The 18194-nt window shown below is 42.0% G+C and overlaps 1 protein-coding gene across 6 annotated transcripts in view; it reads right to left on the bottom strand.

Moving 5' to 3' along the window:
- Positions 1–2192: 2192 nt before the first annotated feature.
- The window catches only part of esrrb (estrogen-related receptor beta), a 40142-nt gene continuing 24140 nt past the window's right edge, over positions 2193–18194 (bottom strand). For 5 of the 6 annotated variants that reach the window (XM_024274808.2, XM_024274829.2, XM_024274802.2 and 2 more), the window contains 4 exons: positions 16932–17042; positions 16505–16666; positions 7868–8137; positions 4832–5076 (listed from right to left, as the gene is read on the bottom strand). In XM_024274808.2, the coding sequence (XP_024130576.1) occupies positions 4832–5076; positions 7868–8137; positions 16505–16666; positions 16932–17042 (788 nt within the window). Of the gene's footprint in view, positions 5077–7867; positions 8138–16504; positions 16667–16931; positions 17043–18194 lie in introns of all 6 variants that reach the window. The other variant, XM_024274785.2, reaches the window with a different exon arrangement.

Below are 18194 nucleotides of genomic sequence, written 5' to 3'. Positions count from 1 at the left end.
ATTGATCAGCCATGGGGAGAGGCGTTAGGGGGTGGAGATGCGTGGCTCACATATTGCTAGTTGGACAGGTACAGCCGTAATCAGAATCTGTTTAAAATAAATCAACTTCGATATCTTTTGAGTTGTTTGATAAGCTTTTGCGTTAAATATAGTTCAAGACAACAATACAACAAATCATGTGCGTTTTATGAATTGATGCATTGTCTCTGTATGGGTTGTTGATAGCGCCACGGTTGTGAAAATGCTCCGGCTCCTGTTATTGAATAGTCATAGCCTGGTGCCTGCAGTTCCACAAATGGAGCAATAAATACCGAACAGAGTGAGTGGGACAATGAGAATGCCTGTACAGAATAAGTTGTACCTCACAAATGAGTAAGGGGGCAAAGGGAGGAAGGAGAGGAAAGGGTCAAAGAGCTATTTGACAAAGGAAAGGCGTGAAACTGGTGAGTGTGTGTTGGAGAGAGGGGAAAAGATGGTGGCCCACTCTTCTTTTCTGTGCCACAAGCTCTCCTGGGCATTTACGTGCTACGTTTTCAACCTAAGTGTAATTTGAGCCCTGGGTTGATACAAAGTGTATGCAGCAGCTCTGTTCAAACCCAATCACTCACCCTGACGTGTAATCCTTTCCCTTACCGTCATCAACGCTGCTTTGGGAATAATGAAACACACATAAGCAATACACAGCAGTCATACAGCTGCTGGCAGGGCCGCATCTCCATGAGATGCCTCGTAAGTCTAATGAAAGGTGTTTTGACCTGTCCATTGGAGTAAATGATTGCCTCTGTACTGTATCCGTGAGAAACTTATTGACGACTAGATTTGGACCAACATGATTTGCATGGAAACAATGTTGCTCTCCATGTGTATCTTTTGTGTGAGACTCCGTTTATCCCTTTTCATGCTATGATTACTAAAATTAATTGCTTGGTAAGATTTTTTTTTTTTTTTTTATGGAAAATTGGCTTCTTTAATTATATAGAAAAGGGAATACTTAACTCCCTGGAATATCAGCTTCCTGAAATAATGGAGCTGCATCCCCCCTCACTTCCCCCACCACAGCGTTAGCATGTCCATGTGTTTCATGTGACGGATTCATTTTCAACACGTCCTGGCCCGACATTCACGACTGATTATTGGATGGTTGGGTTGGCCTGGCGGACGCTTTAACCGGCTCGCTTCACCTGCTGCCTCCAATCTGCTCTTTGTTCCATATCATTGAAGAACTTCCACTGCGAGTTATGTGAAGGGATATTTATTTACACCAAAAATAAAAGGGCAGGGTTAGGGTGAAGGTTCACTCCACTTTAGCCTCTAACCTTAAAACCAAACTAGGAATATTGTAGTTCCTCAATCGACCACTAGGAGGTTACAGAACTGAGTATTGTCACCTGTGTGTACGGTTGTTTTACATACACATGCAAAAAATATGCAGTTGATTTCTTTTAGTAAAATGTTTTATTTCATTGTTATGAAATCATTGGGTGGTTTTAGGGAAATATTTATTTTTAGATCAGACATTTTGATTTTGGTTGCCTTGCGATGGTTGGGCAAAACTGTCCAGTTCACCTTTCAGTAGCAGTGGGAGTGCTGTAGGTTTAGAAAACAGATTGATTATGATTTTATTAGAGCTCAAACTTGGTTACTTTTTTATTAGTTTTTAATTAAATCAATACATCACGAATGTATTGTCATTGCAATATCAGCCTGTGTAATATGTGTATCAAAAAAGACGGCTTAAACTACAATACACAAATGTTTATACGTGCAAAAACAATCTTATGGCATTTTGACGTATTTCAACAAATTAAATAGAGGATTTTTCGCATTTGACCAATCGGATGGACCTCTTCTGTGTAGGATACTCGCCTCCTACGTAGATATCTATAGGGTCATTTGGGGTATAATTTAAGTTCTGTTGAATTTATTTTAAAAAAGTGATGCAGTGAAATGGAAATGATGCATTAGGTGTTTTGCCACATGGTCATAAATCGAAAGTCATATCTTCATCGCAATATTGATCACTAATATCGCAAGATTTTCTAATATCATGCAGCCCTAATTGGCATGTTGGTATCTAACAAAGCCTTACTTTGCCCCATATATATATATGTATATATATATATATATATATATATATACATACAGCATGTCTGTGGGTTGAACACATACCACAAAAGAAAAGAGCTTCTGAGTCAGAGTTCAGTGAGTATTTAATTCATTGATCCTTTACCTTTTAAAAATCAAAGTTACACAGATATTGTTGAATCAACAATCAGAGATATCAATGTACACCAATGCCAAATGATAAATTTCACACCATAAATACTCAAAGCACAGAGATAGGAGATCAGTTACCTGCCTCTGTTTGCAATCTGTCATTAGAGGGACCAATTCTGACACAATGATGTTCAACACACCTGCTCAGAAACTAATCGGGGGGACATTGATGGTCAACTAAAAAGTTCAACATGAAGCATGCATTTCAAAATAGGGGAAGCTTTAGCCACAATTCAACAGTTTTTCTGGCAGGAGTATTTTCTTTTTTTCGATTCTTGAAAAAAAAAAAAACAGGTTGGCTCGGGTACGTCCTGGATATGAGAATATTACAGAGCACAAAATGTTTTATCAGGAAAACATCAACATGACAATGAGGTAGTAGTGAGCAGGGTGCTGCATACTTTTATCTCAAGTGGTATTTCGGCAACCTATTGTATTGATGCTTATATATTTACACATGTAGACACAGTTGACTTGTCTTTACTCAACGTACAGTCATAGGAAAGAAACAAATAAATTATTGAGATTCTTTTGAATCACAAAATGCTTAGTTTTTCTGCACTTTTAATTAAATTAATTATCATTTGGATACACAAATTACACAGTTTTGATTAGAATATTTCTCTGTATGGCAAACAGATTCTCCCAGATGTAAGATTAAGCAATGCTTATAGCATGGGTTCAGTCAGAATTGGTCCCTGCTGTATTGCACAACAGTAACAATAGTTGGTTAACCCTTTTCCAGCGTTAGCCTGCAAACTGGACAGCAGCTGATTGAAATTGGAGGCGCGAGTTTGATCATGGTGGGAATTCAACCAATCAAGCTGTCGGCTGAAAGCTCACTGCTGCCCTTTGATGTCACAAACACCACGGCGCTCTGCACAATGTCAGGGACTCCTTTGATCGTTTGGGACAATTTATCACGCAGAACTCGGGACTACACCGGCATAAAGGACCTGTGGCCGAGCAGGATCAGAAGGGAGAGTGAGATCATCCTCCCAGTAGAGATCACACCTTGTACAGACACACTGTCAGGATGCTGTTAACCTCAGAGGCTTGCTGACACTTTGTTTCTTGCATAGCTAGTCACACGTGCACGCTCCCTCACAGCTGCCGCCTCCAGGCCGATGGGATGGGCGTTGCTCCACAGTGGCCACCGTGTCAACATGCAGTCAAGTGTTCCACGTGTACTCCTGGCTGCCCGGACAACTGTCCTCCTGCCAGCTCGAAATAAACCCCGTGTGAAGAGCCAGCGCTTTGACTCTGCACCTGCCATCTACCTCTGTTTGGTTGAAGCTCTATAAATGCAGGCGGAGCTATTAAAAGACAGGAGGTGTCTAAAATGGTGAGAGCAGATGCTGGACACCTTGCTCCCCGCTTGCAGGATGACTCTGCCACAGGCTTAAAAGTGCCCAAAATAGAGTGGCTGACATGTGGGGCCTCTGATTGTTTGAACAAGGAATCCCGTGGACTTCTGCCACTCTGCATAAATCCTTTGAAACTGCCATAACTCACCCGCTCATTATCTTTTACCACAGAGCGGATCGGGTCGTTTGTTTGAATGTCAATTTTCACCGGCTTAACCAACGGCCAAATCTGGAGTGCGGCACCGACACAACCGCCGTGGAAAGGGAAATGTGACACACAAACGCAGTTTGCGGTTTAAACTGAGACACTCACAGGCATGGTCTTTGCACAACAGCAGCATTGAAAAGCACATGAAACAGAGGAAATTAAGCCCAGCTTCCCAACAGCTCCCTTTATTATTGCTGTGTTACTACAGAATAAGATGCCTGACCTTTTTTTTTATTTTTTTTCCACCTGTCTATGCTAGTTTGGATAGATGTGGGACCAGCAAGTCTTCCAGGCTGACAGATCTACAAAGGTCACACTGCTTACTGCTGTGGAGAGGTATATTCAAGGACAGTTAAACTGATAGGAGTTCACATTTAAGTAACAATGTTCATAGTTTTTGCTCTTTTTTTTTCTTTCTGAATGAGATCATAAGTACAACAGAAAAAAGAAAAAAAAAGAAATCACCCAAACTTTAAACTGTACACTTCGCCCTTTCAAATAATAAATATTTACATGTCCTGGCCAAGTCCAAGCGAAACCACAGCTGTGAGACAAGCAAGTTTGCCTATGAAGTTCTCACTTTTTAGAGAAGACAATTTTTATCACGTTTTCTGAAAAAAAAAAAGTAATTTTTTCATGTCTTCTGGACTGAAGATCCTAAAGGGGAACAAGGATCCTCGTTCATATAGAGCATGACCACTGACAATTAACAAAGAATTATAACTGTACATACTATTTCTTATATATTTTAAATTAATCTGCATCATTTTCATATTTATACTAATAACCAAGTTTTGCATTTCTTGCTTTTTTTCTTTTAATTTTACAGTCCTGTTTTTTATGAAGAGCAGAAGTAAAAGAGGTTCTGTCCTTCAGAGGTGATGTCCCTCTTCTGACATGGCTCATTCTTGGTTCAAGTCTCTCTTCCTTTCCTCAAAACAGCCTCCACCGATGGAGTGGCCAGGGAGCCACCTTTCAATCAGACCTTGGCCTCCAGCATTTCCAGAAAGAGTTTGTGCATGGGCACCTTGCCCTGCACCTTGATGCTGTAAAAGTGCTGCACGGCCTTGGTGGCAGTCTGCCTCAGCAGCGGCAGGGTCATGAGCAGTTTTCCGGCCCGCCGTGGGTCCTCCTGATGCTGACTGCTCTCAAAGTCCTGCAGGGCCTCGTGGAGAGCATCCTGGAGCTTCTGGACTGCCTCCATGTCCTCTATGTGCATGGAATCTGCTGGGGCAAGAAGTAAAAAAGATTTTAAAAAGACATTATTATGAGATCCAACTTTATCAACTCTAGTAATATAATAACAGGAAAAAAAGGAAAGTTGATATTTCAATTAAATACATCAAATTTCATGCTTGATTTTAACTGCTAAAGTCAGCAAGCATGGGATGAGATCATTGACTGTATATTCACTGGACATATCAACTCCTCCACACTCATGTTCCAAATAGGAAGTACCCACTGGTTCCAGGTCAGAACACCAAAAGACTTCAATTGAAAAATAGACAGTTATTTCTCTTTCATTTACTTTTTGTGAGAATTCCTTCTTGCTCTGATACCTTCTTCTTAACAATAATATTCTTTCTTAATATTCTTAATATTTTTTCTTTATCACAAATTATTCAAGTTATAAACTGACCAATCAGATTCCTCAGTAAAACCACTGGCCCAACCTCAAATGTTTGATTGACAGATTGTCCTGAGAGGAAGGGGTGTGGACTTTGAACAAGCTCACTCCTGATTGGTGACAGACTCAGACCAATCACTGTCGACGGGTTTCAAAATGGCAGCGGTCGCATCAGGAAGCCACGGTGACGGCTTTGGCTCAATTTATCGAGGGTCGGAGGGAAGGCATTTTCCATGGGTGACGTCAACACTAGACATAATATATGTCTATGGGTGTGATACACAACCAGTTAACAAACACCTTGACAAGTTGGAAAAAGACAAAATAAGTGAAGGAAAGCAAAAAAAAAAAAAAAATTCTCACGTAGGTAAAATCCAAAAAGTAAGAGGTTAAACTAAAAAATCATCTTTTTATCTGCTTTAAAAGCATTCCCAGTTTTTTTTTTTCATTAGTATTATGCTGTTCTTAGCATTAAAAAAGGTCACTTACAGTGATAGCATTTTGTCTTTATTAAATAACCCAAACACTAACTTTGATTCATTTATAACCAACATAGCATGTCCCTCTTTTTCCTGAATCTTCACCTCCTCTTTCCCAGTTACAGAACAGTCTGCAGTTTCATTCTGGCTTTGCTTCGCTCTTCCTCGCTGCTCTAAAGTTTCAGTACACAGAGTGTACTGACCCCACTGCACATCATATTACCACACTTCCCTCTTATTCTTGCCTCCTTTTTTTCTCCCCCCACCCCCCGGCTCTGTCTCCCAGCGTTTCTCAGAGTCAGTCTTGGGTCACAGTTTCTCCCCCTGGTTAACTGGCATCATGCACTCCAGAGGCAGCACGTCATTGGCTGCCTGACTTGTTTCACCTTGGCGCTGCATATTTTACCATATGGGACAATAAAAAGCAAAACAGATTCCAGGCTTCACCCCCAAATTCATTGACTGGAACAAGTGTATTCCCAGGACCTTGAGACATTTCTCAGCATGAAGGTTTTTCAAATCCACAGTGGTAAAATGAAGTAGGTCGTTTTGGAGGAGGGAGACAGGGAGGGTGGAAGAACAAAAGAGGGGGGAGAGAAAGTATCTCAGAAGATGAGGTGCTGCGACATAAATATCACTTGTACTTTTTCACAGTTTGTATTCAAATCCTAACAAGCTATAATTCTACAGACTATTTGTTTTTGCTGTAGCACCGGTTCCCAGACGCACACTTTAAAAAAACAACCTGCACTGAACTGTGTCTAAATAAAATGGTTTGCAGTGAGGGGGAAAAAAACAGGATGAATGAAGACATCTCAACAGATGGGAGGGAAAAGGAAGGGGGGTACACAGTGTTTGCAATCTGTAGGAAAGTAGACTAAAAAAAAAAAACTTTGAAGAAACAATTTCCTTGCAATCCATCAGTGAGCTCACGTCGATCCAATTGATAAACTGCTAATTACAAAATCAATCGCTATGAATTTTCACAGTTGTCAGACAGGGGGGCTCCCAGGAGAGCGATCTCCCAGAGACCTTGTTCTAACGTTCAGGACACCCCCCCTTCTCTGCTCACTCCTTCACCCACCTCCCCTCCAAAAGCGTTTCAAAGCAAAGTCTCACCATCAGCGTTTTCATTTTTCAGCTGCCGACAAAACAAGGGAAAGCGCCCCAGTGACCCAGGCACGCATTGATCAGAGCAGGACAGGTCCCGCTTTCTCTAAAGGCCCCTGTCGATAGCGGCGTAGCGTCTTCGCATCGGAACAAACGAGCGCCGTCGCTCCCTGATACTCATTCCATTCGACTTAACACATTTTATTGACAGCCCCCGTGCTCCTAATGAAATGCTAAATTTATCTCCCGTGGCTGCTGTGCCCCGCGGCCACTGTTATGGAGATGAAGAAATGTGGAGGGCAGGGGGAGTGCTGGAGAAATACCACAACACAGAAGCGGTTCAATTAAAAGAAAAGGAGGGAACAAAACCCTTCTGCCATCCTTCTTCCCTTCACTCCTCCTTTTCCCATCTCACTTTCCCAACTAAAGGTTACACTCGTGAAAAACACAATCCAGGAACTCTAAGGAATTATGAAATACAACACTAAAGTCTAACATTTTCAATTTAAATTTGAAAAATGACGACAAATAAAAGCAAACATACTTGCTTTGTAAATAAATATTTACCAGATTTTGACTCATAATATGAAAGAAATTATAAAAATAGTTTTCCATTTTATAAAAAATAAATTAACGTGAAATAAATGGGAGGACAAGAGAATCATCATGAAAAATAAGTAAACAATGCTATTGTTAAATGTTTTAATTCAATTATTTATTTCTATTTTTTATTTACGTCTTTTTTACAGAATCTTATCTGTCATAAAGACATCTGCAGGTGACAGTGAGGCTATCCCACCTGAGTTGGCGAGAGCGATGGCTTTGAGGGTCACAAACTCCTCCTTCTCCACTTTGAGCTTCTTGTATTTGCGGACGAGCTGCAGTATGGAGACGTAGAGGTCGAGCAGCCCCGTCAGCCGCGAGTGCTCTTCGTCCATGATGTAGTCCTCGGCGTAGACCAGCTCGTCTTCGTACGGCAACGAGCGGAACACAATACTGAGGATGAGGATCTCCATCCAGGCGCTCTGCAGCAGGCTCATCTGATCTCCCAAAGAGAGGGTGGAGAAACCTGGAAAACAGGGAGACATTGTGAGGGCGATGTGAAATTAAAAGGCAATATATTGCAATATTTTGTTACTGAGCCTCTCTATACTGCGACCAAAACAATGTACTACTTAGTTTTTACTTGGGATGGTTACCGAACCAAAACTCTGTGCGGCGTTGCTGTATGACGTATCAGTTGCAGTGCTTAATGCTGTGATCATTAAAAAAATAAATTGCACTATTTTTTTTTAAATGCAAAACATTAATATTGAGCTAGTTTTTTTTCTAAGTCATGCTCTTAAAAATTGTTCTGATACAATCTTAGGATATATCGCGATATATATTGTATCGCCAGGCTCTCGCCAATACACACCCCTAAAAAACAGCATACAAGTAAACTCCTAATTCAGCAGAGGTGATTCCTTTCACATGGACAGTGGAAGGTCCTCTTTGAAGTCCGTGTCACAGCACTTGAGTGGGCTTTACTGTAAGTGAGGACAGTAAATCGGTGCAAAGGTCCTGGATACACAAAGCCATATGGTTACCCCCTCGTATCCTGTCACTCCTCCACTGGTGTTCAGGGGATTAGCACCAAGACACATTCTCATTGGGACTGGAGGACATGACTGTGTACAAAGTGGTGATGCACACAAATACACAACCATGTCAACCAAGAAAACAAACAGACTCGTTCACCTCGGGGTCGTGACTTCTATACGCGCGCACCTAAATCTATACACAGGAAAATACACTCGGGTCACATGGTTTAAACCCAGCCTTAAGACCTGTTTAAACCCCGGGCCTCATCTTCTCCTGCAGCTGATATTGAGGGATCTATTGGTTTTTCCTGGAACAAACCTACATATGCTTGGAATAGAACATTAAATAAAACAAACTGATAGATCCCCTCACAGATGAGCTGTGAGAAATCCAATCAAATTAAAGAGAGTAAAGCCAAAAAGGGAGTAGCGTGGGGAGAAGATGGTGAGATAGTCATCTCATCTCCCCGTTTTCCTTCAAACTCCCCTTTAGCTGTCAATAAACTGCACGAACCTCCCCCTCCGACACCCTCCATCTCCACTTTCCCTTCCTCTGTCTCATTCTGACAGTAAATTAGGCTCCTTAGCTCCACCCTGATTAATATGATTGCTTTTACAAGTTTGCTGTCAGCACGCAGCCTTCCTTTGTGCGATTAGTGGGCAAAAGATTACAGTATTGACCCGAGTGCTCACTGCACGCACGTCCAACGTTTTCTCTTTAATATAAATGATATTCTTTGGTTGCAGACACCCGCCCGATGTTTATCTTTCCCTGCCAGGACACCAGGATCCACACCACACATGCCGCCTGAGAAGAGACAAAGTGACGAGGAAACAGGGCAGAGGCAGAGACAGACAGAGAGAGTGGTACCTGAGTGTTCAATTTCCCTTATCGTGGTGATGACCACAGCAGAGGAAGAGCTGGAGGATACATTAATTAACAGATTGTGATCAGAATGTGAGGGCCTTCACATTTTGAAGGGGAATCAATAGTCAGTGGAGAAAAGTGCTAACTGAAAGGTGTTAGTCTCCGGGTAGACTGGTCCGATCCCAAATTAAACCCAACAAAGCAAATTGCCGAAAGCACTCAAAACAATTGACTATTTTCAGAAAGGCAATAAACCATATTTAATAACGGCCTGTGCTACTAAACTTATCCATCTTAAAATGCCTTGTTGGGTTATTTCCCTGTCTGCATACGTAGCCATTAAGTTGGACGAAATGTGGACTGGCCGAAGAGAAATTGTCATGCAAGCGTGGACATGGTGTTGATTGGTGCGTCAGTTTGGCACTGCAATAACGGGCAGGGCTTTGTGTAGCCTTTTAATGGCAAAGAGGACTGAAGCGGAACTAACGCGTTGCTTCCGATCTGACAGCTCGTGTGAAGGCCTTGTTCAGCGGTTGCTGGAGTGGCTATGGAGTTGTTCTGATCCAACAGAAGCCTCACAGCCATATGCAGTCATGCAGCCCAGCAGCCTACAATTACCTTTGACGCTAAAAGTCCTTGAATTTAATCCAGTGTTGTGAGATGGAGAGGTGGTGTTTTTCCCCCTGCTCCATCCTCTCTCCTCAAAGCCTAAATTATCACTCCAAATGGGATCTTGTGTCGTTGCCTCGCCTTTTTCCACTCAATTTAATCGAGTAATGAAGTGACTTCCCGACTCCGCAGGTCACGCGCTGCTCTGGCCGCCGCACTCTAAAGGTGGCCCGGTTAAGTGCCGTCAGAGTGGGTGATTTCCTCTAATGAAATATCAATATTTACATCTTCATTTCCAGCCCACTGCTTTGGCCAAACATGACACAATATTGACCAAATCAGAGAGGTCTTTCCACGAGCTTGAAGGGCCTTTTCCACTTCACTGCTGAGAGCGACATCAGGCGTCTGAAAGCCTTGGCAAACAGGATGCTGAGATGTAATAATCTTTAACTTTCAGCACCTGGATTAAATGAGGGTCTCACACATCAAATCTGCCCCTGTAATCATAATTACATTACTATTAATCCTCTTAATCGGCATTAGTAAAATTAAAATGACATCAGGTAAACGCTACAAGTAGCCCAAGAACACTACAGATGAACACAACCCATTATCCCTCCCTTTAACTTTCCAAAAGCCCTTAGCTGTGAGCAGAAGGGGGCAGCCCAAACCCACAGATGGCTGCTTCAAACTCCTCGCAGAGATTAATCAGAGCGCTGTTTCATCTGCCAGGGCACAGGACGGTCCAAAATGAAATGCTGGAGATTTCCGTTGAGTTGGAGTTCATATTCTATTAATTTATTATTGTTTCCCTCTCCCCGAGGGCCATTAGCACAAGTAATAAAAAGAGATGTAATTACGAGGCAGTGCGGTCCCTCCAGCTGCAGCCCTCTCGTAACTCATCCTCAATCAGACAACGGAAAAGACAGAGAGAGGGAGAAAAAAAAAAAGAAAAAGACGGCAAGAGAGATAGAGAAATGGGGGATAAAAGAGAGGAGAAGATATGGGCCAGAGAGGAGGGAGATAAGGGGGAAAAAAGAGTGAAAGAAGACCAAAGCGTGGTGGGGGGAGAGGAAGCAGGAGACGGAAAGGGCAAAGAGAGTAATTTTGGCTGGGCAGCGGCTGATCTATCATGGCCAGCTATCAGAAGGACAAGCAGGCCCTGAAGACTTCTGCCCAGCGGCAATCTCACCTCCGCCAAGTCAAGTGCTCTCCGGGCTCCAGTTGGGGTAAAAGTGCCCCTAACGGGACCCCGGAGGTTGAGCGTGTCGTTTTTTTCTTCCCTGTAACGGGGATGAATGATCACACCGCTGTAAGCTTATTTTTATCAAAGCTTTCTGCACTTCAAGTTGAAGAGCGGACAAGGGGGAATATGCATGCACCTGTGATGTGTGACTCATGTGTGACACCCAATATGAACACCACATAAGGTGTCAATAAAGGAAAAAAAGAGGATTTCTGAGCCAGCTTACCATTTTCTGTGTGGATTGCAGCTGCAGGCCGTGTTTCTTCTTGAATTTACATGACAGGATGAGAATCAATAACAGCTTGATAATAAACGGCTGAGCTCAAGATAAATCCATCTAGCCACACATACGACACAATGGTGTTCCCTGGACACCAGTTTAAAGGCTGCTTTAAAATAAACTATTAACACTTTTTTTCAATCAAATTCAACTAAATATAAAGTTTTAGGTGCACCAACCTTTCTATTTACCATCTTTCAACTTAGTGACCTACTATCCTATTGTAAGTGGCTGCAAAATGAGTGCTTTGATCAGCAGCCTGTTAACGTTTTGGGGGTAAGGAATGTTAAATACAGTAATCCCCTTGTAGTAATCTGCACCCTGTGACCTCCTGACCCTTGCAGTGAGGACTTTAGGCCTCCCTGTGGTCCTCCTAAATTTACATATCTCAGTCTAGCCTTAAAGACCTGGACGAATCAGACTTTAATCATCGCTATAATTACACATCATTTATCTTTGCTGCCATCAAATAAAATTGCTTAATGAGGGATGGCACTCCGCTGATTACTCAGAGGCAAATCACTCAGAGATTGCACGCGTTTCACATAAAGTAAACACAAACTCTTGCACCTAAGTGTTATCACCGAGTGACATGATAACACAGCACTGTTAGGTGAATCCGCCATAGTTTAACAAGGCCTTCTCCCAACCTGCCATGTCTCTGCACACCCCCTGCTGCCTGTTTACCCCCCAACGCACTCCCTCTCAATCTGCCTGCACCTTTTCTGCCTTCATCTCACTCTCCTGCCCCGGTTCAGGCCTCAGCATCCTCCTGATTGCTCAATCTATCTTTATCTCCTGCATTGAGGCTTACGTCAGAAGGTAAATTGAATATACTAAGAGCTGTCTGTTGGTGTCTATATTTAATAAAGTTCACTGATGAGGTGCTGATTTATTGCTGGGCAGTATTCACACTCTATTACAAGGAGATTACGCAGCTTGAGTGGGATCAGGCTGGCAACACAGTAAGTAGATTTCACAATTTAATGGCAAAGAAAAAAAAACACAAGAGTCCAGAGAGAAGACCGGAGGAGAACGGCGCATCACGGAGGAGGTGACATGAACACGGAAACGTACAAGAGGTGCCATCCCTTTATAACACTGCTGCATGACATGTCAGCCAGTTGTGTGTAAAACTGGGCTGAGGCGTTGGAATTCAGTGAAGGCTAAAGGAAGTATATCATGCAAAATCAATTCTTTTGATCTTTTAAGAGTTTTATAATGTTAATTCCTCACAAAAGACACCCCAAAAGGTGTGTTTTGATCTATTCATGCATCTCTGAGCATTCCTCTAAAACTCTGCACTCTGAGCACCAGCCCCTCCCAACCCACAAAAACAAGCAAGTCCTCACGATGTGACGTAGACAAGTGAGAACAGCCCCTTCCAGCACAAATACCCACTTTCTCCACAGAGGTAGCAGTGTTCAACAAAACGCTTTCATTTTATATGCACAATAGGCACATCTGTCTTTGAAAATGTTCGGATGTTGCTTGTTTTTGTGGGAGAAACAAAGACACGCTGCTGAGGACGGCTCTAGGATGATGTCATGAAATGGGCGGCACTCACAGGGAGTGAAAGGCGGAGCCTCAGAGATTAAGTCATCTTACTTCTGGGTAGTAAAAGAGCTCACGAAACTAACTCATATTTTGTACATAACTTGTTCTTCAGAGTGCCACAGGCAATATATTATCATATAAATGGATAGTTTATTTTAGCAATAGCATGATATAGACCCTTTGATGAAGAGGTTTTTCAAATACATTTTAAAATTCTAAAAAAAAAACTATGTTTAACACCTTGATGCCTGGATTCCTCCACAACTTGGCTTTTAAAGATGCTAAGCTAAAGTAATTTTGGATTAGAGGTTGACATCAAGGGGGTAAATTTTCCTTTTTTTGACATGAGTTGACATGACAACTTAAATAAAATAAATAGATGAATAAAAGTGGATTTCAACAGCTGGGGAGAAGGCCTGGTCAAAAAAAGCAAACTGGTTTGAGCGCACTGAAGCTGTCATCAGATGTAGCTCCTCCTACAACCCCCTGGACAGACAGAAATCCAGCTTTACATGATGGAAGGGGGTCAGAAAGGCTGGACAGTTGACTGCTACGAGTGTCAAAGGTTGTTAGCACCTTAGGAGAAACAACTCATCTGTCACCATCCAAGTAACTCTGTGTTGGTAATGACCTGCACGCTTAGGTGACAGCCGAGTAAGGTCGTGCATCATGGCGCTATTTAAAGTAACCACACTTGTGTTTTAAAGCTCTGTCGTGATTATTAATTGTCTAAAGCTTGAATCAAACTGACAGTATAACTGTATATTGGATTTTGTTAACCTCGATTTTGATTAGCCAATTTGGCAAAAAAATGATTTTATTTTAGCTGAAATTTCTGGGGAAAATCTGACACACTTGAAGAGAGCTTCATATATGCAAACCAAGTTGAAATGGGACCCCTGTAGGGCTTTTGTGAGTTTGTTGCTGTGACCCCCTTTTTTTCTGCTCTGCTGTGCCAATTTCACTGTGGTGGAGCGGTGTAATATTTCCTCGCACCTCCATTATGCCTCTTTATTACTTTGTGAACTAGTAGCACGTGTGTTAATGTACAACTTTTATGCAAAAACAAATAAAAGTTCTCATTAACAGTAATATTATAGTTGATGGCCCTCATTTTTTCATTTTTTTTAATTGCATTTCTATGCCAACTCTTTACTATGCAGTTCATAAGCTGATATTAAGCAGTGTAAAGTTTTGGGGTATTGAAAAAAATTGCATTTGGACATTATTGATATCTCTGTCCTAATCAATGTTCACTGCTTTTTTAATAAACTGTTAATCCTTTTAACTCCATTGGCCAAAGCCACAAAAATCTATGAGAAGACAATCAGCAGCTCCAGTCCTGTAGTGGATAAAGGGGGTGAAATATAGCAGGAGCAGAGCGTGGTAGGCTGCCCTGGGGTCCCGTTGCTGCATGAAGTGTTAGTGCATGGAGTTTCGCTCAACCAGTGAACCGTCTCTGATCAGGTTCAGCCATGTACAACTCAATTATGCAGCCATTTCATGGCCAGAGGACATCTACTGTCCTAATACGAACACCACCACAGGGACAGGGACACAGCAGGCACTTAGGCAGGGGGTTGAGGCTTTTTTTGGTTAAATTATGATTTTGACTAGAAGAAAATGGACAGCATTAAAGAGGAAAAAAAAATCTGAAGCGAGCACATATGACACAGACACATTAGTGTGAGTGTGTACATGTTTACACCCAAGCAGATCTCAATAATCTTCTTACAGCCTATCATCTCACAGGTAGTAGAGATTATTCAGTGCAGCTTGTAAGTTGCAGGAAACTCCTTAAAGCTAGAAACAACACTACGGGGCTTATAGCTTCAAGGTTTGGCTGAGATCATTAATGACACACTTGTACACACTTTCAAATTCTTTTAAAACTCAGCATAATTAATCAGTAAATTGTAGAATTGTGTCACTATAATCTGCTTAATAGTGCTTACCACGACATATGGAAATCCCAATTAGAAAGTCCGTACATTGAAATGATGTTGGGATGTAAGATCAGTGCTGTTAAAGCTAAATATTTTTGTCTAAAACATAATTTGTGATAGTGAGATTCCCTAATTTATCTGTCATTAAAACAACACAAAGTGCACCTTAAATACTATTTATTCACTCATAATTTCAGTTTTGCATTAAAAAAGCTGTTTCCACTGGTGTGCATTCAACCTGATTTGCGTGACTGGTGTAATTTTTGGGTCATAACGATGGGAGTGTGTTATCAGGTCAGCTGTGATCCGCTCCTAAGTAAGCTCCTTGTTTAAACTCTCGGGCTGCTGACCATGCACGGCCTGTGGGGAGTGATCCAAACAGTTTAGATACGTAAGGGACCGGGGCTGCGGCCAGAAGCTGGGAGCATATCCATCACTAATCTCCTTACTATCAGATCTGTACCTGTTTAATACCCCCCTTCTGAGAAGCACTCTAATACCTTTTCAGTACGATAAAAAAGGTCAGCTTTTGTCCATCAGGCTTCATTAAAAACACTTTTAATTTAGGAATTGTGAGTTTAAAAATCTATTTAAGTCTTGTGACATATTCTGAAGGTATAGTGTGTGTGTGTGTCAGTGAGCGCGCAACTGTCAGTGTTGCTGCGATGCTGCACATTTTCTGCATCCTGGCAGCTGCTCGGGTTTTTCAAGTTATGCTGATGAGAGCAAGAGGAGGAGGTTATGAGGGACGCATTTGTTTAGTTTTTACTCCTCTGTCATTGCAGCGCCATAATGCTATAAAGTTTTAGGGGTCAAGTGAAAGATCAAGCAGAATCTGCCAGGTTTGCAAAAAAAACAAGCAGCATCTAAACATGTTTTTTTTTTTTTTTTTAAATCAAATGAAATTTCGTGCCGGAAGCCAAATCTGTGCTGACAGAAGTGCTTTGTTTCTCAATGGTCTATTCTTAATTCAACAGCCTCTTAAAACCCAACACCTCCTCTATCACCATGTCTATGGGGCATGGAAGAAACATGATTATGCCCATCAATAATTCAATCTATGAGTGTGTGTGCTTGCTTTTGTGTTCATTCATGTGTGCCAGTGTTTTTCATTGTGCGATTTTCCCAAATCTATACAGTGATTGCAAAACTTAAATGTGTCCCGACACGATTTTAGGAAATTATATTAAAGATGTTTCCTTCTGCAGTATTGTGTGTGCCTTTGATGCTCCATACACCCAGAGGCTGTCATTAATTATCTATGTGCATGTTTATTTTCATTGTGAAAAAAGCACTAAAATTGTTCAAAGCAGGAACAAAATAAACAAAGTTTTGCTTCTCTTTTACCTGGGATGTGTTTAGCCCAGCCGATTATCACCACCAGCTCGCGGTCAGCCAGGTCACACAGCGTGGTGAGAGCCTTGATGTCGCTCTCCGGCATGGTGGGGTCAGGCATTGCATAGATCTTCTCAGGCTCTGCCACCAACAGGTGAGACACTATCTTTGTGACTGAGGGTGAAAGGAGGAGGAGTGAGAAATGAAAGAAAAAGCAGAGGTCAGAGGCCACATCCCACAAAAACGTGCAGCTCAGGTTTGAATTTGAAGAAGTTTCTGTCGTTAAATACTGGTCATCTGCTGTGCTACTTTATTGCTAAATTAAGAAAGAGATGGATGCTAAAGATTTTTGTCAAATTTAGTCTCAATTGTGCCTTTGTGCTGGTCTGACAGACAATGAAGCAGAAAGACAATGTACTGGTGATGGAACATCACTCACGGGGCTTTTTGGTGGGAGGAGGGAGTGTCAAGCCCAGATATGGATTGTTTTCTGAATCCAGTCTCCGCTTGTATTTCTGTCTGCCCCCTCGCACGCGGTCCAGACGAACTCCTGCGTTAGAAGAGACAGGGAGGACGTCAATGGAAAACAAGTCATATCTTTGACTCTAAATATCAAATTCAAAAAAGTAAAAACACAAAGCAAGTTATTCAGAATATTATCATGAGTCACAGAAAAGTAATAGGTTGTGTATGAGCAGCACAAATGTGTGCAAGCACGTGTGTGAGGCTCCACTGCCCTCCCATATGTGGTTTATGCCTGGCTGGTTTACTGTGACACAGCGGAGCCAGAGCAGGTCTAAACATATGAATATTTAACACGGGGTCAATGATCTCACAGACCGGCCCTCTAATTATTTAGCTTTTGGGTGAGGCAGACTGCATGGTAATTAGCTGCCAGCTACCTGCCGTTTTCACTGATCTGTGGGAGCCCAGGTGCGCACGCTTCAACATCCTGAAACAAGAAACTAAAACCCGCCAAAGACACAGCCACACACATAATGCACAAAGGATTCACTGTCATATTGCAGATAGATAACTGGGTATTGCTTTCCCATAAAAGACCCCTATTTCACCTCTCTTTCACTGCTGTGCAGGGGAGGTCTTATCACCCCCAGCCACACCTAGGGGGCTAGGTCCTACACTGATACTGTAAATGTCAACCTGGCCTCATCATAACATAAGTTATTTATAATCTCATTATTTGATAAGAATGTTTCCACTTGGATGTCTTTGCTGTTCTATTAATTTTCAGCATTGTTAACATATTTTATCTATGCCTTATTTGGTGATATTACGATGCACGTGTTAAGTTATTTAATGCGACCGAATGCAAATAGTTGCATCCTCGAACTCAATGCCACCACATGACTTAAACCTGTCAAGGAGGAAGAATCCCTTAGATCTTTATTCATAATGTAACCTTCACACATATTCAATGCTGACGACCGGATGAAGAAAAGGCTCAATGAAATGCTGGTGGAGGAGGAGGAGTTAATTTGTCAGGCTCCCGTGTCCTTTGAGTGAACGACACCCGCAGCCAGAGCACTTCCTTGATGATTTCATCACTTTATAAGAGGGAGGACGGCGAAAAACCTGGGCATTGTGCGGCCACTGCAAATGAGCCTAATACAATTTGCCCATCAGCAAGTGCTTTTGGAGCGAATGAGTTTGGATGTGTCCCATGCACTGAGAATGGAGGTCG

Source organism: Oryzias melastigma, linkage group LG22, assembly GCF_002922805.2.
Source record: "Oryzias melastigma strain HK-1 linkage group LG22, ASM292280v2, whole genome shotgun sequence".
NCBI lineage: Eukaryota > Metazoa > Chordata > Actinopteri > Beloniformes > Adrianichthyidae > Oryzias > Oryzias melastigma.
This window is presented reverse-complemented; position numbering and strand designations above follow the sequence as displayed.